Source organism: Paroedura picta, chromosome 16 (assembly GCF_049243985.1).
Source record: "Paroedura picta isolate Pp20150507F chromosome 16, Ppicta_v3.0, whole genome shotgun sequence".
Taxonomy (NCBI): Eukaryota; Metazoa; Chordata; class Lepidosauria; order Squamata; family Gekkonidae; genus Paroedura; species Paroedura picta.
The window spans coordinates 1,655,505-1,665,208 of NC_135384.1; the positions used below are offsets into that span (position 1 = coordinate 1,655,505).

General features: G+C 58.6%; 1 protein-coding gene across 5 annotated transcripts in view; it reads left to right on the forward strand.

The window, feature by feature from the left end:
• CHD3 (chromodomain helicase DNA binding protein 3) overlaps positions 1 to 9,704 on the forward strand; it is a 46,261-nt gene extending 36,557 nt beyond the window's left edge. For 4 of the 5 annotated variants that reach the window (XM_077315968.1, XM_077315971.1, XM_077315970.1 and 1 more), the window contains exons 26-40: positions 310 to 375; positions 896 to 981; positions 1,257 to 1,390; positions 2,307 to 2,451; positions 2,736 to 2,901; positions 3,345 to 3,463; positions 4,094 to 4,247; positions 4,611 to 4,712; positions 5,040 to 5,180; positions 5,423 to 5,531; positions 6,149 to 6,281; positions 6,603 to 6,798; positions 7,908 to 8,071; positions 8,239 to 8,365; positions 8,713 to 9,704. In XM_077315968.1, the coding sequence (XP_077172083.1) occupies positions 310 to 375; positions 896 to 981; positions 1,257 to 1,390; positions 2,307 to 2,451; positions 2,736 to 2,901; positions 3,345 to 3,463; positions 4,094 to 4,247; positions 4,611 to 4,712; positions 5,040 to 5,180; positions 5,423 to 5,531; positions 6,149 to 6,281; positions 6,603 to 6,798; positions 7,908 to 8,071; positions 8,239 to 8,365; positions 8,713 to 8,810 (1,940 nt within the window). In that variant the 3' untranslated portion in view covers positions 8,811 to 9,704. The remainder of the gene's footprint in view (positions 1 to 309; positions 376 to 895; positions 982 to 1,256; positions 1,391 to 2,306; positions 2,452 to 2,735; positions 2,902 to 3,344; positions 3,464 to 4,093; positions 4,248 to 4,610; positions 4,713 to 5,039; positions 5,181 to 5,422; positions 5,532 to 6,148; positions 6,282 to 6,602; positions 6,799 to 7,907; positions 8,072 to 8,238; positions 8,366 to 8,712) is intronic. The other variant, XM_077315969.1, reaches the window with a different exon arrangement.

Below are 9,704 nucleotides of genomic sequence, written 5' to 3' on the forward strand. Positions count from 1 at the left end.
ACCCACCTACCTCACCGGGTGTCTGTTGTGGGGAGAGGAAGGGAAGGCGATTGGAAGCCCCTTTCTAGCACTGCATATTTGGAGGGCTGTCTGGGTCTGTGGAATGTGCTACGGGGGGCCGGGGGGGCTCCTCGATCTTCAGGGCCAGCTGCAAGGCTTGATTTGGCAGGCATCTTTCAAGGGCGGGGAAGCGGTTGGTGATGGCTGTTTTATTCTGGTTGTAAGCTGCCTTGAGCCACAGGGAAGAGCAGGATAGGTGTGTTTTGCTAAATAAATTAAGTACCTGCTGGTGATTTGGGGCTCCTTCAGATAACCAGTCCGAGTATTCCGTGGGCTCTGAAGAAGAGGATGAAGATTTTGACGAGAGGCCGGAAGGTGAGGGCTCGTTTTTCTCGCTGTCTTCCCTGCCTCTGGCCACTGTTCCCCCTGGCTCCAACCGGCTCTTCCACATGGTCTGTGTGAGCTTCTGCCAAGCAGGGATGAGGAATGAGCCAAGTGCTCCCGGTGGCTTGCTGCCCTGACCTGGAGAGAGAGAGAGAGAGAAGCCCTGGCTGTACTCTCGGCCTGCTCCAGCCTGATCCGTCGCACCTCCCCTAGCTGCAAGGCCCTGTTGGCCCGGCTGTGTGCGATGAGAGACGGCTTTCTCTCCCCGCAGTGGGCTGCGCTCGGCTGTCTGGGATCCCCGCCAGCCCTCGGCGTGAGCCTGCCAGGGGGCTGGGCCCTCTTCCTGTCTTCCGCGGCCTCAGGCAGGCCAGCACGGGGGACTTGGGTTCGGCAGGCTCTTTCTCCTGCCAAGCCAGGAGGAGGCTTCCTGGGCATCCAGCCATGCCTTTAGGAACACCCAGCGCGGGAGGGATTGCATCCTAAGCCCCCGTCTCTCACTCTGGTTGCCAAGGTCGCCGGCAGTCCAGACGGCAGCTCCGGAATGAGAAGGACAAGCCTCTTCCCCCGCTCCTGGCCCGAGTGGGCGGGAACATCGAGGTGAGGGACGCCTTGGCTCCGCGGGATGCAAAATAGAGGGGGAGGGTCCCGCCTAGGCAGGCAGCATCAGGGGAGGGAGGGAGGGAGGGGGGGTCGTCGGGTCAGAAGAGGAACGGGCTCTTTGGGAATGAGGGCAGGGGTGCCAAAGAACGTTGCCAAACAGGTAGTGGGTGAGCTGCCAGCAGGACGGTTGCTCCCCCCAACAGGGCCTGCTGCAGTCGGCCAGGGTCTCCTGATGGCTGCAGTGGCTCACGGGGGCGCTTCCTTGCTCCCAGGTGCTGGGCTTCAACACTCGCCAGCGCAAGGCCTTCCTGAACGCCGTCATGCGCTGGGGCATGCCTCCGCAGGACGCCTTCACCTCCCAGTGGCTGGTCCGGGACTTGCGGGGCAAGACGGAGAAAGAGTTTAAGTAGGTGGCTGCCTGGGTGGGTGGTGGGAAGCGGGAGCGTGCAGTTTTGTCCCTTGAAGAATGGGGGGGGGGGGCTGTGGCACAATACGTGGAGCATCTGCTTAGCATGCAGAGGGTTCGATTCCTGGGCAGCATCTTCCATTCCAAGGATGATGTGAGATCCCAGCGATCTGCTGCCAGTCAAAGCAGGCAGAACTGACCGGCGTGACTCGGGCGAGGGCATCTTCATGTGTCGCAGCAGCTGAGCCCCGGAGGGGGGCAAATTAAGGGTCAGGCCCCTCTTTGCCAAGTGATGATGGTTCTTTACTCATCTGACTTTGCCCCTGAAGCTTTTTCTGTCTGTGTTTCCTGGAGGGTGAGGCAAAGAGGCGACCCTCCCCTCCCTCATGCAGACACAGAGCGACCCCCTTCCAGAAGGGGCGCTGGGGCCGCCGCACCGGGGAGCTTGAGGTGTGGCTTCTGCCAGGCTGGCCCACAGCGACAGACACCCCCGGGGGCTTGCAGGGTGAAGATGAATGAGAAAGTCTGATGGCAAAGACAAGGAGGGGAGGGGAGGGGGGGGGTAGCCCGGCTGATTTCCCAGGTACTGTTGATAGTCTTCCTCCCCTCTTTCCATGGGTTTCCCCCACTGATCTGAGGGGATCACTGGCTACTTTGGGGGTCCCAGTCTCTAGAAACATGCAGCTGTATGTTTGGACAAGATTGTCGGTCAGCCAGTGGAGATAGTGCAGAAGTCCCCTCCTTTCCCTTCCCCACAGTTAACCTGCAAAATGCCAACTGTAGCGGTAGCTTACTAGGTGCAGAAAGCAGCCTGGGTGGATCAGGACCTCAGAATGCATTGGTGCTCCTCTCCCCCCCCCCCCCCCCCCCGTTTTGCTCAGGACCTCATTCAGCTGTTGTCTTTCTGCTTCCTCAGGGCCTACGTCTCTCTTTTCATGAGGCACCTCTGTGAGCCCGGGGCTGATGGCTCAGAGACGTTCGCTGATGGGGTGCCCAGGGAAGGGCTGTCCAGGCAGCAGGTCCTCACCCGGATAGGCGTCATGTCTCTGGTGAAGAAAAAGGTAGGGCAGCCGGGAAGGCCAGCAGACAGCAAGGCCCACGCCGTCCCAAGGGATTCTGCTAAATTAGCCAGATGCTTCCTTCCATAAAGTTGCCCTCTCAGTTCCCGGGCAGAAGTTGTCTTTTGGCCTGTTCTGTGGGGTGCCGGGAGGAGGGTGGCTGAAGGGTCCCTGGTGGCAGGCTGCCCTTTCCCACCCCGCCCTGTGGGCATTTCTTGGTCACCCTCATCTCTGCCCCTGCAGCTAAAAACGTCACTCACCAAGGAATGTCTCTTTTGCCTGGGCAGGTGCAAGAGTTTGAGCACATCAACGGGCGCTGGAGCATGCCCGAGCTGATGCCCGACCCCAGCGCCGACTCCAAAAAGTCCTCCCGAGCGTCCTCTCCCACCATCAAAACCTCCACCACCACCCCGGACCCCAGCTGCACCAACACTCCCTGCACCTCCAAGCCAGGTAGGCCTCCTGGGAATCCCGGCCGCGAGCAGCTGCTGGCATTTCACACGGCAGGTCCTTTTCTAGCCAGCTGGGCACAGGGACGTTGTGGCAGAGGGTGCTGGTGCTTTTGGGATTTCTACAACTGCCCTCCTGGTAAGATTTAGGAATGGTTAGGGAGATTAGATTGCTCAGGTTAGTTCAATTGTGCCTCCCAGTTGGAGTAAGTGACCATTGTACATGACCCCTGAATTCAGGCCACGTGTGTGCCATGAAGAGGCAGCCACCCTGTGTTTCCGCTTGTGTAAAGTGCACCTAAGTGCAGGTGGCTTGCATGTGAAACGTGTTATTAATTGGGGACAGCTATGGTTCAGTCCAGTTCTGAAATGGTCCGGAAGGGATCTAAGATTGTAGAGAAGGAGAGGAAGGGTGATATGCCCAAGGCTGATTATCCATCTCACCAGCCACTCCAGCTCCAAGTGACAAAGGGGACGGGGGGATCCCGGCGGAAAAGGAGGAGACGGAGGCCAAAGACGAGAAACCGGAGAAGGAAGCCAAGAGCATCGAGAAAATGGAGACTGAGGTTGGTGCTTTCTACAGGGGGCTGCTTTTCAGGGGCATTTTGTGGGGAATCTTGAGGGGCTGTTTTGAAAGGAAACGTAGTGAGGGATGCCCCCCTCCTCTCCTCCTATTCCCTTTTTAAAGGGCCCTGCCCGCTTATAAACAGATAATTCTTATATTTAATGTTTGTATCCCCCCTCTGCCTTCACCAGGACCACCAAGGTAGCTAACAATTTAACGCGGATATTATTTTAATTGAGTTACGTAAAGCGATAACGCCCCCTCCTGGCGGTGGAGCTGCCTCCGCGGAAGGCCCTCGGCTGCTCCCAAGTGCTGGCTGCTGTGTCAACGGCTGAGCAGTCTCGAGCCGTGCAGCATGTCTAGCCATGAGCTCTTGGCTCAAAGGGCTGCTTGTCTCAAGAGAGCTTAGCAGCCAGAGCACAGCCTCCCAAGCAGGGACCTTGGGGGTGTGCCAAGCGTTTCCCCAAAGGACACCGCAGCCTCATATGCTGATGGGCTATGGACAACCTTTGTATCCCGCCTTTCTGCCCTGAGGAGGGCCACCAAGGCGGCTACCTGGAGCCCCGTCAGCCTTGGAAGCACCCTTCTCTAATGGCCGCCCGCACATGCCCCTTTGCTTTGTGCTTTCTAGCCGTCCCCTCCGGAGCAGCCCGTTTCCAGCGCCTTCCCTGGGGAGAGGACGGAGCCGGAGCCGTCCAAGAAACCCGCAGAAGACGGATCAATGGCCCAGGGGGAGAAGGAGGCGGAAGCGGAACTCTCTGTGAAGGAGGAGAGAGAGAAATCAGGTGATGGGGCTTTCCCAAGGCTTTGTGCTGGAGAAAGGCGAGGTCGGTTGCGTTCGCAGTCCGGACTGTGGGCCATAGAGGCAGGAGGCACCTCAGGAGGCCAGATTGCCTCAGCCTTTTGTGCCTGGCAGTTTCCTGCCGCAGCCACGCAGTGAACCCCTGCGCCTTGCTGGCATGGATTCGTGGAAGCTTCATCCGCCCTTCTGTCTTAGTTCCTCAGGAGGACTAGACACTTGACTTTATAAGGAAAATAAAAGAGAGGGGCTTCCTGCAGCCCCCCTCCCCCACGACCTCCTCAGCCCCCCTGGCTCTTTCAGCCATGCCTGACATGACCCTCCCTAACTGTCCCTGCCCTTCCCAAAGTTCCAGAAGCCGAACCAGAGAAACTTTCGGCTGACGAGAAACCCGTTGAGAGCGAGGAGAGCAAGGAGAAGGCGGAAGGGGAGATGCAGGAGGTGAAAAAAGGTAACCTGGGCCTTGACCGGCAAAGGGGCATCCATCCGCCTGCGGTGGGGGAGCACTTGGGGGACTCTGTCTGGGCCGCCTGCCAACGCTCTGCCTTGGATCGAACGGCCAAGGGGTGAGCAGGAGCTGTTTGGAAAGAGCAGAAGGAGAGTCGGCCTCTCCTCCTTGTCGGATGATTCCACCCGGCCAGAATTCCACGTGGCGGGAAGGGCGGGGGTGGCTTCCGCAGAAGAACGTGGGGAGAGAGAATTATCCAGGAGGGGACATGGGGAACTTGGGTCCGGCTCCTCTCGCCCGCATTCCCCACTGAACCACCCCTTTTCAAAGAAGAGGCCAAACCCGAGAGGGAGCCGGGAAAAGAGCCTAAAGCTGGCGGCGTCAGAGAGGACAGCCGGAACAACAGCAAGAAAGACGACAAGGCGGAGAAGCCCCGCTTCATGTTCAACATCGCCGACGGCGGCTTCACAGGTGAGGCATGGTGGCACGGGGAGAGACGGCGGTCAGTGGGCGAGTGGGACCTCGGGGTGGGGGGAGGGAATGAAGCCAGCAGTGTGTGCTTTGCGTGCCTGTCCCCCGGCTGGGAGAACGCGGATGCCCGGGAGTGCAGCTGCCATGTGGGTGTCCCTCTGGCTGCTTGACCCAGTGGGTGCCCGTTCACGCGCACTTAACTTTGGATGCCTGCTCTGTCTTTGTTCCTCTGGATTGTTTAGAACTTCACACCCTGTGGCAGAACGAGGAGAGAGCTGCCATCTCCTCCAGTAAGCTTAACGAGATCTGGCACCGGCGGCATGACTACTGGCTGCTGGCCGGCATCGTCCTGTATCCTTTCCGACGCATTCGTGCCTTTGCAGCAGAGGGGAGGGGAGGGCCTCTCTCTCTCTCTCTCTCCTCCACCCGGTATCTGTGGGCAAGTGGGCACAGGGAAAATGGTGAGCAGGGAGGGCTGTGGCTCAGGGGCAGAGCAGCTGCTTGGCATGCAGAAGGGGCCAGATTCCATCCTGGGCATCTCCCGATAGAAACACCCAGCGTGATGTGAAAGGCCTCTACCAGAGATCTTGGAGAGCCGCTTCCAACCGGAGGAGACCCAAATGACCTTGACAGACGATGGGTTCAGTTCCATAGGAGGGAGCTTTGTGGGCGGTCTCCCCTCCCCACTGCTTCAGGCATTAGTGCCCTCTGGGGGCAGCGTAGGTCCTAAAGGTGGGAAAGAACCCTTAGCCCAGCGGTGGCCAAACTGTGGCTCTCCCGATGTCCATGGACTGCAGTTTCCCGGCCAGGGGCTTATGGGAACTGTAGTACATGGACATCTGGAGAGCCACAGTTTGGCCACCCCTGTCCTAGACAGAGAAGACCACACGAGGTGCCTTGCTGGGGAGAAGCAGCCGACACTTTGCTTCAGCCATGGAGGCTCCTTAATGCCCACTGTTGCCGCGCAGCCACGGCTATGCCCGCTGGCAGGATATCCAGAACGACAACCAGTTTGCCATCATCAATGAGCCCTTCAAGACCGAAGCCAACAAGGGCAACTTCTTGGAGATGAAGAACAAGTTCCTGGCCAGGAGGTTCAAGGTAAGGAGGGGGAGGGCTGGAATCAGCCGAGGACTGGAAAGGGACAGGGGCTGGGTGGCCGCTGTGGGAGACGGGATGCTGGACCGTGGGCCTGACCCCACAGGGCTCTTGTGGTCTTAGGCTTGTGGATGCCCCTGGGCCCTTGCGCTGTGGGAGAGGCAGAGAAACTTGTCCCTGTCCACAGTAGGGACCTCCATCACCTACAGCAGCACCTGAGTGCTTTAACCCGCCATCACAGGGGCGCTGCTGTAGTCTTTGAATCATTCTGGGAGCATTAGCCCGTTGCTGGCCTCCTCCCCACGGCTTCCTTCCTCCCTGCAGCTCCTGGAGCAGGCCCTGGTGATCGAGGAGCAGCTGCGCCGAGCCGCCTACCTGAACATGACTCAGGACCCCAGCCACCCGGCCATGGCCCTCAACACCCGCTTTGCCGAGGTGGAGTGTTTGGCCGAGAGCCACCAGCACTTGTCCAAGGAATCTCTGGCCGGCAACAAGCCGGCCAACGCCGTCCTGCACAAGGGTAAGAGGCGGGCGAGGCGGCGGGCCCGGAGAGGACGGTCCCTGTGAACCCCCCTCCCCCCGCGCCTCTGTGCATCCTTCTGTACCCTGCTCTGAATCCATTAAAGTGCGGTGATGATCAGAAAAGGCCGCTGTGTTCGGTTGTCTCCTTGATCCTGCTCTGTGTATCTTTGGTGTCTCTGGCTTTGGTCTGTCCCCGGAGTCTCTCACGAGTACCTTCTTGCATCTGCCGGCAATCTTGTGTGTGCCCACTGAGCATTTCGTCAAGCATCTCTCTGATCTTCCGAAAACCTTCCTTTGCCACAGGTCTGCTGAGCACTCCACAGAGTGTCCCTTGGGATAACCGTGGAGCAGTTCCCCGAACTTTCCTTTACACAGTTTTCATCAGACCTCTTGCTGCATCTGTAGGAATAGATTTCTGCAATCCCCAGAATCTTCTCTCCAGTGATCCGAGGGCCTCCGGCATATCTGGCTCTCCACTTTTGTAGTATCTCGCGCATTTTCTCATTGAAGCAGCACTTGTTGACATGTGTCTCTATCTGGTATTAAGTGAATATCTCCTCAGAGTATCACTTCCTTCACATCTCTGGTGCATTTCTCAAATATCTCTGTTTCCTTGTGAGTTTCTCTGGTGCATCCCCTCCCGTCACAAGTATCACATGACTCTCTCTGGTGTTTCGTTTCCCATAAGTATTTATCAGTGTATTCATTTCCCTCCCCCCATCCCCGATCCAGGCAGCATCAGCGGAGAACCTCTAGTGCCCTGTGAGGGGGGCAGCTTGCTCGATTTCTCTGTGTTTGTTCAGGAAGGGACAACCTGGACTACCTGCTGGGTAAACTGCTGGGGAAAAAGTAGAGGTTCTATTTTAACTCATTGCAGACTATCTCTGGAGTAATTTTAGCGTAGAGTTGTCCGGTCTTAGATGAGAGAGAGAGGCCCTTGTCGTGATGTGAAAGAATGATCTTTTCCAGAAGGACGGGCAAATGGGTTGCAGGTGCCAGGAGTCCCCCATGCCTCAGTCTCTGCCACCCTGACGGATTTCGGTCTCTTTCTCCTTCTCTCTTTTTCCCCCTTTCTCTCTCTCTCTCTCTTTCCTGCCGGCCCAGCAGTGCTGAACCAGCTGGAGGAGCTTCTCAGTGACATGAAAGCGGACGTGACGCGCCTGCCTGCCACGCTTTCCCGCATCCCCCCGATCGCCGCCCGCCTCCAGATGTCTGAACGCAGCATCCTCAGCCGCTTGGCCAGCAAAGGGAATGAGACACAGACTACTCCGGTAACTCCCTCTCCCCATCCCGGCAACGGGGCCATGGCAAGGCTGTCAGCAGGCGTCTTGTGAGCCGGCACAGTCCGAGACAACAGGCGCTCTGAAAGATGAAGGATGCAAAACAAGACGGCCCCTCTGGCCTCAGCAGCTTCCCTTCTCCTTCCCTTCTCTCCTAGGCTTTCCCCCCGGGGCCCTATGCCACCCCTCCAACCTTTGGGAGCGCGTTCGGGGCCGGTCCTGGAGGGGTGCTTCCCACCATGGGCGCCAACTACAGCCAAATGCCAACCGGCTCCTTCATCACAGGTTGGTTGCGGGGGACAGAGACAGAAATCATGGTGGGGAAGCGGGCATCCAGAGAGCACTTCTGTTGCTCTCTCGGAACCAAACAGCTGCCTGAGGTGTGGAGAATCCCGGGCTTTGGGCAAGGGGTGCCCTGCCCTGCCCTGCCCTGCCAGCCCCCTGCGTTTACAAAGGACATGACGAACGGGTGTGGGAGAGATGGCTGGGTGGGACACCACAAGATGCATGGGCCTGATGCGGCTTGGCTAAAGGGACTGTGAGCTGGACCCCTGGCCCTCGGGGGTGGGGAGGGACGGGTGCCCCCGCAGCTTCCTCCTGCCGGTTCAGCCTGCTCTCTTGTCCTCCTGCAGCCAACGGGCCCCCCGTGATCGTCAAGAAGGAGAAGGAAGGCGAGAGCCTGGAGAAGAAGGAAGCGAAAGGCGGGGAGGTGATTTGCATAGACGACTGAGGGGCACTTCCAGCTCCCCCCCCCCTGGTCGGGACTGGACGGGTTCTGCCTCCCAGCAGGAGGGTGACCGACTCTTCCCCTCGAGCCTTTCCTCTTCTGTTGTTTCCTGATCACGTTGGCGGCTTTGCCTTGGGGGCTGGGGGCGTGAATGACCCCTACCCTGGCCCTTCCCCGTTTGATTTTGTCGCTGTCTCCGCGCACCTCTCTTCCCACTTTTTGGGTGTGGGGGGAAGGTTTGGTTTCTGACTGGCGCAGAGCAGTTGAGAGGGGGCTTGGGAGTCTGCGTTCTGTTCCGGCTCGGGGCTCGAGGGGTGCGGAACCGTGGGAGAGGAAGTAGCCCCCACGGCTGGCGTCTTTTTGGGGTGTCCTGCCTGTGAGGGGGAGGAGGCAGCCTGCCTCGCAGCATTTGCTCCCTGCAGCAGTGCCTCGTGCAGCAACGCTGCAAAAAGCGACTCTATAAATATGAATATATATATAATGTATACACTCTCATCCTGTATGTTTAACCCCCTTCCCTCTTGTGCTTGAACCCCCCCGCGGGGCGATAATGGGGCAGACCGGGGAGGGGGACACACACTCCCTCGTCCTGTTCTGTTCTGAGAACACGTGGGCGGGGGGAGCAGACACTTCCCTGCCTGTATGTGGGGGTTCGGGGGGTGGCAGGTGCTGGATCTGTGCCTCTTCCAAAGGTGGGTCCTGCTTAGGGGAATGGGCTTGCCTTTCTCCCGTGTGTCATCCCCCCCCCAACTTCTTGTCTTCGGAAGCATTTTGTTTTTTGGGGGTGCGGGGGGAGGCGACAGGAGGGCCAGGACGCACTCCTGAATTGGTTGCCAATTCTCAAGTCCTTCTTGTTTAAACCTTGCAGAATAAAGGCACACCATTTCCTTCGCTACA